The following is an 18129-nucleotide window of genomic DNA, read 5'->3' on the forward strand; positions in this document are numbered from 1 at the left end:
TTCTCCCCCCCACCCCACCTTAAGAAATACACTAAAATTCCTTGGATTGTATCAGATTTTCTATCTCAAAAGTAATTTCGCTTTCTTCTTTTCTCTCTCAAATACTCCCATAAGATGTTATTTACTGTTGATGAAACAGAAAATGTGATGTGCTTCAAAGTTTATCCTATAGACCATGTCTTAACATTTAACTGAAAGGAAAAAAACACTTAGTTCATATCAAATCCAAATCCCTGAAGTAATGCAGGACCTCTTATATTAGTCCTGAAATCTGTTATTGTTGCTACAATATTACTGTATTTTCATATACAGTATCAACTAAATACTTCTTTGGAGAGAAACAGGCTTTGCAGAACTCTTAAATATCCCAATTATATTTTTATTATTCATTTAAACAGACTTGTACATCACACAGAGCTTAAGATCATAATTATAAAAAACAATCACTATCCCCCTTTAATGTTTTTTAAATCATAGAAGAGTTTAGGAGCTGAGCGACTTACACAGAGGTGACAGAACTTAGACTTCTCTGAGGTCTTGACAATACTATGTGACTCATAAATTCAATTCTCAAAGTACAGAATCACATTGTCACCAGGCACAGAGTCCCTATTAAAGTATCCCCATTTATCTTTCCAGAATGCCTTTCTTTATCACATTATTTGATAGACTGTCATGTACAGGTTTGAGCTGCCCAAATATAATCTTCTCAACCCATTCTGTGCTTCTCACAACACAGAGCAATCATAGGGCATATTTTCCCCCAGAAAAGTGAAAGTCTATAAGATTGTGTAAGTACCAACATGTATATGTAAACAAAAGTCATTAGATCTTCGATAAAGGCAGTTTTTCCTTCAGTATAATAATGAACAGTGTTTGTGAGAAATGTAAAGAGCCAATATGTTCAGCACAATACCCCTGTGTAAGCCCTTCAGAGATTAAACTACGATATCAATGTCTGCTACAACAGTATTTATATATAGTCAATTGGCTCCATGAAGAGGAAATAACGTGGTTTATTGCAAACAGTAGACTTCAAAAAAGAGTATTTCGAAGTCCAGTTTGTTATGATTTTATTTAAACAAAACATGAATTAAATGTTTTCATGCAATATTTGCACTTAAGTCTTAAATAATCATGACAAACAGAAGTAGTTAAAGAATGCACTAATTATAGACTTCGGTGAATATACAAAAAACCTCAGCATTGTAGTTTATACAAAGTAAAGAACATCTTTAATACTTCCCCAAAATACTGCAGCAGCTGAGACACAGTGATATGCCTTGCAAGGGCATAGGAATGTAATTTAGAAATCACACGGGAACTACCCCTTTCCTTTTATTTCACAAACAAGACAAAAGCAACATTCAACTCCACACATGGATTTTTCAGGTTATGTCTATGCAGTACCTTGAGTTTTATCCAAACAGTAAAGTTAGACATGTTTTATTTAGTAAACAATTATGCAGTAAATCTCTATTACATTTCTTCCTTGGTATTACCTGGAGTAGCCATGTTATTTAAAAGTGGGCAGGTTTGGTACTTTTATACTGATGTCACCAATATTAATATTTCTTGGGATCTCTGGCAGATTCATATTCTTTACAGCTGAAACAGCCCGGGCTGGAGCTCCTGCTAAACCAGCCTGTATATAAAGTGAGGAAAAATGCAAGTCAGGCAAAGTTGGTCACAAGAAGATTCACCAGCAATATACACAGACAACTAACTTTTGAAGTATTTCCATGGTTACACAATTAGAAAAGCCACATGGTAATTGTGTTTGGAATGAAATGGGTTACTTGGAAATATTAAACCAGAAAGAGAAAACAGTTCACATATTCCTTTTTATATGGTTAAACATGTAATGTCAACTGGATGGAGAAGTATGAGAGGAAGGAACAGGAGGCTTATCCAAGCACATATAATGTGCACATTATAGAACAGACAGTCTCGACACCCACAGTGTTGGGTGTCCAATGTGCTGCCTTTGTCTCTTACCTATTCTAAAAGTTCACGTGGCTCACACTTGACTAACATTGGTTACAGATTCAGAATAAGTAACCTCAAAGTCACAAGGTGCTCAATGTCAGTCAAATCAATGAACACACACACACACACGTGCATCTATATATATATGTATGTATGTATATATATACATACAAATATATATCTACACACACATACATACACACACAGAGGTACTTCAAGGTGGCTTAGACCAAGATGAAAAGAATAAACACCCTGCGCTTGTGGGTGATGAAGAACATGCAGACAGATAATTTCTACAGACAAACTAGAATAATCTGTTGTCCCACTGTAACTACTTATACACTAACATATCAGCATCCCCTTGAGCATTACACAACAACACAGTTATGCCAAATTAAACTACTGAATTATTAAAGCACCCGTTTTTTATAAAATCCTCTACTGCATGCAGTTCTTTGCACATAAAACTAGAGCCTTTCTGTATAAACATGCAAGTTTTACTATAGAGAATTATTGACTGCTGTTTAGTTCTGCTTTGAGATAAAGTAGCTGCCAAGTTTACACATTGAGGTATATTATGAAATGCTAACAATTTACAGCTCACAGGCCTGAAGTCATACCATAAATCATGCTTCCTTACTGCTTCTGTAAACACCTATTCAAAATCCTGTTTTAAGGACTATTACAACAAGACTAGTAAGTGTTACTCCTACACTTGATGTTGTGAAAAAAATACTATTCATTTTAAGTATGGAAAGAAGTTTCTCTATACAGATTTAGGATTTTCATTGTGGTTTTACTTCAGGCTTGCCACAAAAGTGTAAAAATAATTTTTATTTTTGCAATGAAAAAAAAAAAGGCATGGAAGATGAGCTCTTACTAGCAGAAAAAGACATCACATTCCAAATTCCCTGATTATGTCAAAAGAATTAACTTATATTTTGATGTTTTAAAAGTAAGATTAAAAATATTCAAGAACAATAAAAATCACAATGTGATTTTCAGAACTACTAGTTTTGGAGTGTGGCATCTTGCAGGCCCAGTAAAGAACACCAATCCATAGAAACAAAGCAAGATGCTAGGAATTGGTTCAAAAAAAGACTAAGCCTGTAGAAATGGAAGGTCTTTAATTTTAGGTTTGTCAAAGACTGAAAAAATCAGCCTACTTGCATATAAAGTATTTCTGAACAAGAAATACAGCAAATTTGAAGAAAAACTCTGAGAAGGTTGTGTCATATTTGATTTCACCAAAATTCATTGTAAATGCAAAGTAAACCTACTGAGGAGTACATCTGACTTCCACAGTGTCCACCTGGTCTACTGCACAAAAGGAGACAGACACGCCACACACTTGTCAGATAACAACTCTACTTTTTGAAGGCTATGAAAAAATATATTCTCCCTTTTACTGCTCTCTTATAAGAAATAAAGTCAAGCTAACATAAGATTTTTACTTAGAATCCTACCTACTAAAATCCTTCCTTCTTCCAAAAACATAACCAAAGTCAAAAGAAACCAATTAAAGTTTCTGACTTTGAACTAACCCTTTATGTGGAAAGGCTAAAGCATCACAAATACCTACATTTTAGTCATGATTCCCAGAAGAAGAAACAGAGACCAGAAAGCCATGAGTCATCTATTAACAATATCTTCCCTGTCAAACCCTCCTATGTGAGACATGCCAAAGTTGGGAAAAGCACATGGGGGCAGAGAAGAAAGCTGAGAAAACTGAATCTCTTACGTACACAAGTTTGCTCTCACCTTGACCCTGACACAATTGAAATTATCAGTTCTCTGAAGTAAAGACTAAGTAAAACTCAAAAGGTGAAAAAAAGTATTTTCAAACCCTCTTTTCCCTTCATTTCCCTTAACATCACCAAGTCTATCACGTCATTCTCTTCAGAGGCTCTTTCAACAGTAGTCTTTTCTTAAAGGAAAACCTGGACCTAACACTAGCAGTATTAAGAAATGCAAGTATCCAAAATCTGCATCCCTTAATCTGCAATAAGTTAAAGAAGTAGTATTAGACATTGCAATTGCAAGGCATGAAGATGGCCATCACTGTCCTTTTACATCTGAGAACTTGGAAGTACTAATTTTAAATCAAGAGGTGACTACCAGTGAAGTCTTACTGGATAAAAGAATAAATGTTTTTAATCCTTTAAATTTTATTTGCAGTAATGGAAGAAAAATTCATTAAGCAAAATGGGGCAATGTAAACTGTTTTCCATAGAGAGGATGAAAATTTACTAATTAAAAGAAATGAATTATACAATTTACAACTGAAACAACGGGAAATCAGAAAAATATAATAAGTAATGACATGGTAGCACATGCCTGGCAATTCAAGGGAGGCATGCCTTCTGGGTGACTTGGATGGAAATTCTTTACCCTAATTTAATGGAAGTTATTTATTCTTAATGGACAAATAACATTTTTAGTGTAACTGTCATTATTTTTACCTACCTGCTACTATCCTCTTTATACAGACTTACAGTCCCTGCCTCCCGCCCCAATGGCATAGGATACAATGGAGACACAATTGAGAATTATCAAAAATACCACAATTGACACAACCACTGCCCTTCCACCCCCCTACACAGTCACAAATTCCAACAGTCACGTTTCATGAGGACCATTCTGGATCAAGATCTATGACAATCCCTGGCAAAACTGCTGGGATAGTCAGATTACGTATTTTTTTTACAGCAAGGTGATCTTTCACTATCAGATGCTGAAGTGAGATTTTCAAACTATTACTTATTCTCTTCTCCTGTAACTCTCTGTACTAAGTGAGTTTGAGTTTAGTGGGTACATAAAATATAGCATAGCAGAATGCTATTTAGCACAGTTAATGTCCACCCTATCAAGCACAATACAGTTACACAGCATTTCTAAGAGAGAGCAAACAGTTCATAAAGAATGTCTGATGGATAAAATGACTGAAAAGCACTTGAACTCCCAAGCTGGATAACTAATACAATTCTATTGTATCAAATGCTATTACATTTGAACTCCTTAGTGTTCCTTTTTAGTATGTCAGGCAGTGAAGTAGCAGGAAGTCCTTCCATTTCTTTTACTGGAAGTGAACTGTATTTACAAACACAAAGGTACAAAAAGTAAGTACTTTCAGCCCCATGTGCTTTTCGAGGCCTCTTCTAGAGGTACCTGATTAATGCAGCTTTCACTGTAACACTGAGCTCAACAGGCTTCACCTGCGTTTCTATCATATAATTCAGCAAGTAAGTTGGTGACATGCAAAGAAAAAACTGTTCCACTTGAAAAAACAAAACACGTAGCAAGCTTTAAACATGCAGAGAGTGATGAACTGTCTGTCACAGCAAGCAAATGACTGAAGCAAGTGAAACTGAAACTTCTTAAGACATAATTAATGCAATTTCAGTAAGACAATATGAATTGCATACAGCTGGTATAAAAATAAGCCAATACAACAGTTTTGCTGCAGCTCCTTTGTACTCTCAATTTCAGCTGTTGCTGAAGGATGTGCTTTGATATTGAAATGCTGCATATTAAAATTTTAGAAATGCTTGTAAACATGTTCATGTACTTTTAAAGAGCAATACCATATATGCAAAAAAGACACTACTTCACAGATTGAAAAAAACACATTTAATAACAGGATTTTTACTGCTCCTGACCTATCAAGTGAGAAACATAAGCTGTCATTAATTTACTTAGGTCATTATTAATCACTATATGCATCAATTTTCTTTGTTCTTATCATCACCCTTTTTCAGAATGCCCAGTTGGTAACTTCATATCAAAGTGATCCCAGTAACCTCGTTTTACTCTTTAAAAAGAAATTCAGATAATTTTGGAAAAGTATTGCACATCACAAACATTTTAAATACACATATACAAATAAAATGTTCCAACTGTCATCCCAAGTAAGTCTACACAGAGCTGTCTACCACTAAAATAAATATATAAAAACCACAGCCTACTGGAAAACAAAATAATGAAGGCTAACACTGCAAAATAAGCCACCCTTTTCCAGATATTTCAGAGGCACTAGGACCTCTCTGCTGCTGGTGTTTCATAGCAATGCTTCTTCTCAGAACAAGTATGACTTCAAAGCAGCAGGGATATGAAATCATGAAAGGATGCAATACATAATATAAAGGAATGACCATGTCCCCTGATCATGAGGGTAAATAAATGAATGTAATTAGAGAAAAACCAAAATGAAGTCTGCAAGTATATCAAAATGAGGCCAAACAGATAAGAAGACTTAAGACATACTCTTAGGAATTTTAAGCACTTGAATCACAAAAAGAGTAATGGATGGGAATGATTAATTATTTCTTTGTTTGTTTTGCATTGCCAGACCCAAAAATAAAAACAGAATATGTGTGAGCAGAACACAGAAAAAGAAAAGTAGATTTGCACAGAAAGAAAAACAAACAAACAAACAAAACCAAAAAACCAACCAAAACAAACCAAAAAAAAAAGGAAAAAAACCCCTGAGATCAAGCTCCCTAGTGTTACCAATGAAATACACACTGTATGTTACAAGTGTTAGTTAACACATTAGGCAGAGGCAAGTCAAGTCCCTGATTTCCTTCACAAGCTGCAGCATACTTCAAATTTAGGTTAAAATGTTGCATGTTACCAAAACCTATTTTTAGCTAATGCTTTACAACTCAGTGTTACTAAATCCAATTAGAGTTGTATTTGTTAAATCTTAATGGTATTGCAGTACACTATCCTAGGAAGATCTCATAAAAAGTAAAGAGCAAAGCTATTCATAAATTAAATAAATTTCAACTGCTTAAGATTCCACCTGTTTGAAATACCTGCCATTTGAATACACAGAGACTTAAAACAAGTGGAAATTAATTTTGAAGTACTGCTAGTAACATTGACTGTCATCCAAACTGTTGAGCTAAACTAAATGTTTCAAGCAACAAATGGCAGGTGACATTTAACCATAAACTGAATTTCAAACATACAATTTCCTTCTTCTTTTTCTGTTCTTTGTTAATATTCATGCTCAGGGACTGCAGTTACCAGGATATCTTAGAGCAAAATCCAGACATTCAGATTATACTGACAGCAAATGTACATCTGAAGTTGATTACATGTTGACAGCCCCTCTCATTTTATGTTCAATATACTTAAGGCTGGATTATCAACTTCAGAATTTCTACATCATCTTTACAAATTGGACTGATAATTTTATTCTCTCTATACAGAACTATTTCAGTTTGTTGGTTTTGGTGGTGGGATCTTTAATGTTTTATTCACCTGAAGCTTATTCTGAAACTTCTCTTCACAAGCAGGTAGAAGTTCACTGTTTTTATTGGAAATACTAAATGGTGAAGCTAAAGAGTTCCTATTACTTATTTTATATTATAAGGGACAAAATTCTCCCAACAAAGAAGTTATTTGTATTATGTCATCACATCTTGTTTTGTTATCTATGTGTTCATTTTTTATTGACATTAATTTTGGAGGGTTTTTGGCTAATATTCACACAAGTTCATAATCTTTTGCTTCTTAACAATGATACAAAGAAAAGTTAAATTCTAAAATGCAGGAAGAGAAATAAAATAAAAAATACGATGTCAATGAAAAGCTAGTAAAATACACTATAGCCAATAAAAAGATGAGGGAACTACAAGAAACTAGCACAAAAAGTAGGCTACAAGGACTAGTATGGGTATTTTTACACATAATTTTTGAGTCTGGCCTACGTAATTTATTGCCTCTGACATCATTTTGCTTTCCCTTTTTGTTAAAAGTACATTTTTTTCTAAAAGTCAGCAATACCTTTGTCTACCTGTCCTGTCTGGGAGATTGAAAGATAAAGGTCTGTAAGAGAGAAGAATGGAAAGAGCCAGAAAAAGATCAGGAGGTTCAGAAAAAATGAGGCCCAACTTAAAAGTCTAAATCACACGCAGTTGAACACTCCAAATAGAGAAAAGGTAGCCCAGGTTTACCTACAATACTTCAAGAAGTTCTGAATAAAATCCCAATGACCCCTCTCCCAGAGAATTCCCTCCCTTTATACAATGATTCTTTGTTTTTAGCATTAACCAGAAACCCATTCACAGACTAACGCTAAACTGGAAAGGCTGGGAAATGCATATAAGACAACATTTCTTAGGGTACAAATAGTTTCCTTTGTAGCCCATCCAAACAATATTAGCTGAATCACAAGTCAAAGCTAGGGACTCCCTTATAGTGGTTTAATTCACCTCTGTTAAAAATATTAACCAATTCCTTGAGCTGACAACTTTGCTCAAATATATGTGAATTTAATAAATACATTCAGTCTTTTCCACTAATTCTAACTGAAAGCCTCTTAAGAAACATAGTGCATAATGAAACAAATACCTGATTTTAAAATAGCTAAATTTTGTGTATTACTGAAAGCCAGATGGGAACAATAAAAATGGGAGTATTTCTGAAAATGTAACCCAGTTACAGCTTCATTAGTTACATCATTTCAGCTATAAAAGAAAAATTTTAACCTTAAAATAGCTGCTTTGTAAATGCAAGAGGTATGACAGTGGTCTAAAGCCAAAGGAACTAAAGCAACAGTGCTGTGGGCACAGGGGGCATTCCTCTAAACTATAGACTACATCAATAATAATTTCTATTTTTTTTTTAATTAAAGAAAACTAACAAGATCCACTAGTTTTGATTTCTTAGTGACCAGCATTCAAAATTTATTAAGTTATTACTTATTTTGATTTACATGTATTTGCTTTTGTCTTTAAAATATGTGTTCAGGAAAGACATACCAAAAGATTTACAATCTTGATCAAAAAGACAAAAGGAAAAGAAATAGCAATCAGGAAATTTCTGTGGATATACATGAAACAAATGATTAATGATCAAAGGAAATAATTACCAGGTATTGTGATGTATCTCAGCATTATAGTAACTGTTCAATTTGAAAAGAAATAGTCACTGAACTAAGTAAAAGAAAGTATTTGTGGTGAGCAGCCTGTGAAATCTGCTTCATCCCAGTCACTAAGTGTTTTAAATTATCACTGCTACTTCTTTACCTTCTATAACTCATTGTTGAATGTAATGGAGCAAGACCCTATTTGCTTTGTATACACTCCAAGTTCTATGTGTTTTTTTCCGATTGTCTGCCATCTACTTTTATACTAAATGCTCTTAAAAGAAAGACTGACTTACTGATGAACCATGGAAGACAGCAAGTATTGCAGCTGGCTGCACAGTCAATGTGCTTCAGAAGGTCTACAGTTGGTTTGGTAACAGAATTCACATAATTAAATGCTTTCTGATTAAACCAATATGTACATAATACATGGTAGAACACAGCTGCTCAGCAAGTTCAGTTTCTTTGGAAAATGGCTACTTTTCTACCAAATAAGGAAAAATGTATGTATACAGAAGTTACCCAAATATAGTAAAAATTTATGAGAATAACTCCAAATATTCATCTTTGTCATCAGTGTTTCATTCCAAGGTGAGAAAAACATTAAAATGAACAGTTTGGACATGTTCAAAATCTACCACAGAATCCTTTCAGATGCATATTGCTATGTACTGTGGCCTATCATACCTAGCTTTTTCTTACTTTTCACATATTGTTGTCCTGTTCTTGGATATAGTTTGGAAGTTGTGCAAAACAATTAAATGTATTAAAAAAACCTGAGTTGGCACAGTTTGAGACTGCACAATCAGAAGAACAGTATACACTGTACCACATAAAATCCTGAAAAATTAATTTCTCTCTTAGTTGCACTTCAGTTAGAACTAAGAAGCTTTCTGCATCCTCTCCTAAAATTCCATTTAGTTTATATTTATGCTGCTTGGAAGATTTCATTCTACTCAGCTGACTTCAACTTTAGAAAGTCTCCAATTCATGCAAAGGCTTGTTTAGAAACTTGAATATTATTGCTTTGATGTATTCTTCCGTGGAATTACTCTCATCATTTAGAATCCAGCACAAACATTTTGGTTTACAAGGCACTTATGGTGACATTAAAGTGACAGTAATATTCTGTATCAAAGATAAAGTGATTCTAAGATCCTTTCTTAATCTAAATGTCTTTCCTAAACACAAGTTCAACAATAGTTGAATTGAAAAAGGATACCCACGAATCATGTGCGATCCCTCACTCGGATTTGTTATGGGCAAATACAGAATATAATATTCTCACTCACTGAAGACCAGAGGCTGAGATTAAGAAAATTGCAGAATTCTTATTTACTTTGAAGTGTCTAAAACCGGGCTTTAAATTCTAGTCCATTTCTGTCCAATTTATTTTCTTGTGTTGCAGTATTACTGCTGCTATTTATTTCAGGTGCTTAGGAGCATACTATCAGACAGGAATATGTAGTCTATGAGGACACACTTTGTTTCTTTATCTAATTTTATTTAAGTGCTGAAGTCACTAGTCCAGCATAATGAGTAGGTTGGAAATAAAAGGTTTTCTACAAGAGCAACTTGGAGAACTACAGAAGTACCTTAACAGCAATGCTATTAGATACAAAAAGCAAAATCTAATCAGCAGCAACTAAACAGTTATTACTTATGATGAAAGGTACAAGATCCTCAGATACACTGCAAATTTTTGGCACTATAAGCAGGCACGTTACACTAGCTTGCTACGAAGGACGAAGATCATTATATAGCATGCATTTACTGCAACCCTGGTTTTAGTTTAGAAACTACACACTGCATCACTCTTACCTCAGATTTCTCCAGTTTATTTTGAGCATCAATCTGAGTGACAATTTCATTCATATTGGTCTCCAAAACCATTCCACCCATGACCATTTCAGCCAATATATTATGGACCTAAAAGAGACCAAAAGAGAATTTAAAAATGCAAAATATCCTCCATTCAATCTGGAAAGGTGGTCTAGGTACCTCATTACAAGGAAACATGTATTTTGTAAGTCACTTAATTAATGTTAGCATTTAATCTAAAGCCAGTTGGGAACAAAGCTCACAATTTCACGTTCCTTTCTCCAGTATCCTCTTTGTTCACAGTTCTGTTACAAACTCATCTGCTATACCACTTATCAATGCCAAGAAACTTTCATATTCCTCTTTCTTTCATTCCCATTTTCCACCCAATTATTAGAGTTCGAATTAGCATCAACAGCAGTAGTATCTCTAGGAAGTACATTCTATAAGACTAAACAAATTGTTCACAAGTAGATGTGTAAACACTACTCTGACCTATACCTGAGAAGAAAGAGACTCTGACGTTCACCTACCACAGATCCTAACATTTGGCTTGGAAGTCGAATTGACATTCCTGAGATATGAAATAAATACAGAGCCTTCAGCATCTACAGCTAAGACTGGAGGCCAGGACTCAAACTGCAGGAGCACATAAACCAGCTGGGGACATTACTGAAATGGGTATGTTTAAACATCCCTCTTCCCTGCAGCCCTGACTTTAGGATGAAAGCCTTGGTTCATGTATCACTGCCTCAGAGTCTGCATTCAAAGAGTATTACAGACTTGATTTGGTTTTCTTCCTTTTTTAAAAGGCATCCTTCTGCACACTTACTGGTAAAAATCCAGAGCTATCACGTAATGTATAATATTTTAGTCCTATATTACTATTTATTACTATAATCTGAAGACAAGGAGCATTTTTCTACTTTTTCTTCATAAATACTCATGTGCAATCTGTTATCTCAAAAGCATATACTATTTTGGACAGTCTCCCAGTTTCCCTGTGGATCAAGGATGGAAGTAAATCTCTAAATTAAATAACCTGGAGGTACTACATCAAAAACTAACACAATTCTTGGTTTTGTGCCATACCTAAAACACAAAATTGAATTCTTTTCCCTGATAAATTATAAGTGTATTTTTGTACAAATTTATAATTAATGTATCTAGAGAGGCTGAAAACAACTCTTCTTCAGGCTCCTCTGGGCTCTTCCAAAACCTTCCTTTCTATATGCTTCTTACTCCTTTGCTCTCTTAAGTAAGAATACTTAACTTCTTCCTTGATGCAAACCGCCCCATACCTTGGGTCATGCTTCCTACCTTTCTCTGCATCTTTTCAGACTTCCAGGATGCAATAGTGAAGTGTCTAACACACAGCATTTAAACATGTTCAAAGCACAGATGCCTTAAAGACACCGGAATATTTAGTCTTGGCCCACTTTATTTCTAAAGGCATGGCTTTCTAAATAACAGCATAAAATTAATTTTATTTGGTAATCTGCATATGAAAGGAAATCACAGCTTTGACTAATAAAGTTAAGTAACTATCGTAATCCACTGACTCCCTCCCTCTTAACTGTGTTTGCTCATATGCAAGCAGCAGCAAGTTAAAAAAAACCAGTAACTGTTCTTCTTTTCAAATTGTTAATTCACTGCAAATATATATTAAATGCACAAATGCATATTATTGTCTCTATTTTTCTGATTTAAAAAATCACTGATTATTTTCCTAAAGAAATAACAACAACAAAATCTTAAATAAAAATGCATTAGGTGGCCATGAAGTGCAAAAGACACTTCAACAGTATATTCATAAAAGTATTTAAGTGAAAAATTGAAGGCAAAATGAATAGATATTCTATATTCCAAAAGGGATCTGACTATTGAGAACATCAACTTTTTAAAATCTGAAATTGCTGTTTTGTAATAAAAATTTTAAAGTGTTCTTACAAAAATCGAGAGTGCTTCCTATTTATGTTCAACGCACTCTCTAAAAGCAGGAATCTATACTCTAAAGAAGAAGGAATGTATCAAGAAAAAAATTCAGGAAAATTTGGCAAACACATTTTCTTGTCTTTATGAAATTTGATTCTGGATAGTTCACTGTTCTGCTTAGATAATAAACTCTTGCAAGAGGTCATGACATTCCCAGAGATACTTCAATAGGTGCCAAAAAGTTGTGAAAAAAACCAAAGTATTCCCTTACATCCCTAGCTGAATGTATTCTATTATTTTAGTTGTATAATAGCTTCCAGTGATGCCTTTTCCATCAGAAAGCATTAGACTCTTGGACTCAGTGTGGGAATCAGTGCAGGACTGAAATAAACCTGCTCCTCCTCCTCACAAGACATGTGAAAATATCTTGCTCCAGGTATAGCAATTTTTTTTGGCTGCTCATAATACAGATGATCTTTAAAAGAGATGTTAAATTCTCTCCTGTCAAACTACACTTCCCAACACCCCAAGTCCTCCTCTGCTACTGCACATTAGAAACACTTATTCCCACCTATATTCCATTTTCCAAATTAATTTCTCATACTGTATTAATATTCTTGAATAAACATCTGTCTTGGCTCCAGGTTACTGTAAGTCACTGCTGAGTCCTGTACAATTATAAACACTTGATGAACATAAATATTTCCTTACAGAAATACCATATAAAATGTTACTAAGAAGGCAACAGCTGTTGAGATTACATAGTTCAACTCTTCTACATGCCACATCATCTTTTTACAAGAAAAAATGCTGGTTTAGGCAGCTCTCACTAGAGAATTGCAAGAAAGCAATGTCCCACAGCTTCAAGAATTGAAGACACAGAGCAACTGTCATTAAAATAACTTCGCCAATCCTCACTTTTCTCAATATGAGATCACTCAAAATACAAATATTTTAAATGTTTCACCCTGAACAGCACCCACATATAAGCACCCATTATAACTAAGAATGTCTAGATCAAACAGGAGCAGTTCCTTTTTTCCCCTTTTGCACACTTGAAATATATTAACAAGCCAGGCCACAAATATATGACAAGAGAAAGTTAATGCATTAACACTCAGTGCATTATGCTTCTTGACAAGGTGACCTTATCACCACTTTAAAGGCAATTTAACACTCTAATTTCATTCTCACAGATACATTTTCTTGTTCTGTTCTCAGACCTACAAGAATACTGATGAACTTAGACTGGAGGGGGGAAAAAAAGGATGAATGGAGATGACATCAAATTAGTCACAGCTGCACAACTAATGATTCTGTACAGCTGGTGGCAGCCTTGCATTATTATAGAAGTTCATGTCTCTATATTGAATTCATTTGTTCATTTACGCTCAAGTTAAAAATTACTGCACTGGTTAATGTCACATTCAGAGTTTCTTAACTCAAGGTTTCACTGTCTTTTGCGATGAAAATGGTTTATTTTTTCTAAAATATCTAACTGCTATTTAGGGTTCCCATTTTCCTCAGAGTTTGAAAATTCTAGTCTAAAGATTTAACAGGATTCTTCAGCAGATTTTTAGTAAATTAAAAGGAACAGCTAAATTCTAGTGTCTATTTGATATGTAATTTTCAAGAAGAAATATCACCTCATATCCAATACAAAGTAAAATATTTTTCAAGGAATTTAACATTTTGAAGCGTCTGAGTTCACTACGTATTATTAGAAATACTTTGTCTACCAAGTTACGTTAAGCAATACTCTAATGAAATATGCTACAGAGCAACAGCTTGGAGTACATATCAGTCAAAGCATTCTTCAGCTAAAGATCAAGCTCCTTCCCGCAAAATGACTGAAGTACTTTTGTTCTTTAAGCTCGGAAGCCAATATATAAACCACTCATAAACTCTTTGGTACTTTAATCTGTCATTTTGGAAATAGCCAACATGTTTTGATCATGGAAATTACTAGAAATCCTCATGATTTTTCATGACCTAAGTATTGGTTAAACACTCACTCTCGGTAATCTGCATTTCACTGTCTGGTCAAAGTGTGAGTGTTTCTTCCAAAAGAACTTTCTGATTTTGAAATAAACTGAGTCAGTTTGAAAAAGTTCTTTCAAATACCTAAGTTGGTATTACTTTCAGTCTACTTTTTCCATCTTATTTTCCTTTGACACCTTTTGCTGTTGATGCAGAAAGATGTTCACAAATGGGGAAATGTGATTGCACAGAAGGCAACAGTAGGCACAAAATGCAACCTAAGAAATAAATTCTGTATATTAAATTCTCAGCATTTTAGGTATTACACCAAAAAATGTCAAAGTCCTTTTAAATGAAAGATGACTATCATAAGAGCATTTCTTTAAACTAGATAAGTAAGTAAAACACTTGTTTCTTATAGCTGGAATATTCAAACAAAAATGTTTCTAAATGTTTGAAAAAAGATAAAGTCTGAGATTTTAAACAGAAAGAGACACACAGTATCTAAATTACATAATCTTATGAAAGGCACTTTCCAATAGTAACTGGAAAACACTTAACAACTTCAGTTCTGAGTCATAAAACCTAACCATAAACAAAATAGAAAACATTATTTCTTGAAGCTCTTCCTACTCTAAGAATATTCAGATGTTGTAGATTTTACAATTTTATGTGCAGTATTACTATGCAAACGTCCCATATTATTTTATTGTTCCTCAGAAAGGCATGCTCCATTGCAGCTTTCAAATACTAGAAGTATTTTAGCAGAAATGGTCTAGATTTCACTAATTAAATCACAGACTCATGGAATCAGTAAAGTTGGAAAAGACTTCCAAGATCTTCTACTCCAACCTCTGACCAAACACCACCATGTCAATTAAGCCACAGCACTAAGTGCCATGTCCAGTTGTTTCTTGAATACTGGTTATGGTGTCTCCATTACTCTCCCAGGCAGTCCACCTCAACGCCTGACAACTCTTTCAGGGAAGAATTCTTCCTGGTATCCAGCTTGAGGCCATTTCCTCTTGTCTATCCATGGTTACTTAAGAGAAGAGACCAACTACCATCCTCTTACTACCTCCTTTCAGGTGGTTGCAGGGGGCAGTGTGGTTCCCACTGAGATTCCTGCTCTCCAGCCTGAACACCCCCTGCTCCCTCAGCCACACCTCACAAGATTTACTCTCTAGAGCCTCCAACAGCTTTGCTATCCTCCCCTGGAAAGTAAGGCAGAATTTAATACCAAGCATCAGCTGAATCAAGCATTTTACTTGATAAAAATGTTACAGGATGTCATTACAGTACCTTGTCTACATGGAAGATTAAATCCAGCTCACAGACATTTTCAAAACATTTGTCTAATGTTTCCACAAATACCTGCAGAGAGGGGAAAAAAGCACCACAGGTCAATCTTTAACAAAAACTCGACAGTTGCATTAGATGCGAGGTTTGAGAACAGCAAATACAGAAATAAAACACTGGTCAGATCTTAATGCATTAAAGGCATCTATCTACAGAAACTACGTGGTTAACATTATGTCAAAAGTATGTTATCTCTGTAGAGGGCAAAACTCTATGTACAAGACAATTTAGGTTAAAACTCTGCTTAAAGGCACACTGTTTCAAAAAACAGATACATCTTGAAAAAACAGTAACATAACCTACACTATAAATTTTTCAGCTGTGATTCAAAGTACTCCTTCCCATTTCATTAGAATATAATTATGAAGAAAAAAAAAATCAGCTTTTCCTATCACTATTTTTAATAATTACTACATTGCAGGCATCTCCTAATTAACCAGACTGTTAACTTTGCCGTTAACTGTCAGCATCACTCTTTCCAGCAGCAGTACAGCAGCTTTCACCTGCCTTAGATCCACTGAATCCAGGATGAAAAAGGCATCTGTCCTAGTGTCACACCTCCCAGTCCTGCCGGGCATATCACCATATAAATTTAGAAAGTCCAGTTTACACACAGGCAAGTAAGTAATTTCTGAATCCAGAATACAAAAGCAGAAAATACAAGCAGCTGCTGAACTCCAGCCACCGATGCTCCCTGCCAGATATGGCCTGTACATCATCTTGCTCTGGGTGTTTCTGAAGCAGATTCCTTGGCATTTATGTTTGTACTTTGGTACACAAAGAGCACCCAATCCTCAGTTAGTCCAGAAAATGAAATGATGTTTCTACTTGCAATCCTGAAGTTCCTGAATGTGCTTGTGGTGAGTGCTGTCAAGGACTCACTGTACGCACATCTCCCTCCGTCCAAGGGATAACTCCTATGGACAGAGGTAATGTCAAGATCTCTCCAAGCTAAATGTAAGATAGAGCTTAGTGTCTTCGAAGTTCAAAAGAATTCCTGTAAGAATTTATTGATCGTTCATTAGTAGTGAGAAAATACACTGCCACTTGTTGGAAATTTTAATCATTTTTATGTTTCAAGGCCATTTTGTCACAATACGAATTTAATATTATTTATTAAGCTGTCACTGTATGCAATTTTTTATTCAATTCTAAACTCAAACCCCCTAAAGAAGCAATATGGAAGATAAACATCTCCTTCTGACTCTCTGTTATGAATTTTGAATGATTTATGAATTCCATCTTAGTATTTGAAAGGCACCAGATTTCAAGCTGCCTAGGCCCAGAAAAATAGGAATGAGAAACCATGTTCTGACATAAATCACAGAATTGTTTAGGCTGGAAACCTAAAGATGAGTGAGTCGAACAGGTAAGTTAGCACTGCCAAATCCAGCCCTAACCCAAGTCCCTGAGTGCCACATCTAGATGTGTTTTAAAACACTAGGCATCGTGACACCATCACTTTCCTGGGCAGCCCATTCCAATGTCCGACAACCCTCTCACTGAAACTTCTTCTAATATCCAGTCTAAACCTCCCTTGGCACAAATTGAGGCTGTTTCCTCTTATCCTATTTCTTCTTTCTTGGGAGAAAAGATTGAAGCATTTCTATAACCTCCTTTCACATTGTTGTATAGAAAGATAAAGTCCCTCCAGTCCTCCTTCTCTCCAGGTTAAACACCCCCAGCTCTCTCAGCCACACCTTGTAAGATTTGTGCTCCAGCCCCTTCACTGGTTCCACTGCCTTTCTCTGGACTTGCTCCAGCACCTCAATGTCTTTCTAATAGTGAGGAGCCCAAAATTTGACACAGGACTTGAGGCATGGCCTCACCAGTGCCCAGTACAGAGGGACACTCACTGGCCTCACCATTGCTGATCTAAGCCAAGATGCCACTGGCCTTCCTGGCTGCCTGGGCACAGCTGGCTGATGTTCAGATGCTGTCAACCAGCAACCCCAGGTCCTTGTCCACTGGGCAGCTTTCCAGTGACTCTGCACTGCAGGGACTGCTGTGACCCAAGAGCAGGACCTGGAATTTGGCCTTGTCAAACCTGATACAGTTGACCTTGGCCCATCACTCCAGCCTGTCTGAATCCCTCCAAAGATCAACACTCTCATCCAGAACAAAGTAATCTGCAAACTGGCTGAAGTAACACTCAAATCCCTCATCCA

At 35.4% G+C, this 18129-nt stretch overlaps 1 protein-coding gene across 1 annotated transcript in view; it reads right to left on the bottom strand.

Annotated features, from left to right (window-relative positions):
• Positions 1–358: 358 nt before the first annotated feature.
• The window catches only part of AP3S1 (adaptor related protein complex 3 subunit sigma 1), a 28545-nt gene continuing 10774 nt past the window's right edge, over positions 359–18129 (bottom strand). The window contains exons 4-6 of the mRNA XM_063422600.1: positions 15905–15976; positions 10688–10795; positions 359–1645 (exon numbers count right to left, since the gene is read on the bottom strand). Coding sequence (XP_063278670.1) covers positions 1517–1645; positions 10688–10795; positions 15905–15976 — 309 coding nt within the window. The 3' untranslated portion in view covers positions 359–1516. The remainder of the gene's footprint in view (positions 1646–10687; positions 10796–15904; positions 15977–18129) is intronic.

The sequence above is a fragment of the Prinia subflava genome, chromosome Z (genome assembly GCF_021018805.1).
Source record: "Prinia subflava isolate CZ2003 ecotype Zambia chromosome Z, Cam_Psub_1.2, whole genome shotgun sequence".
Lineage (NCBI taxonomy): Eukaryota > Metazoa > Chordata > Aves > Passeriformes > Cisticolidae > Prinia > Prinia subflava.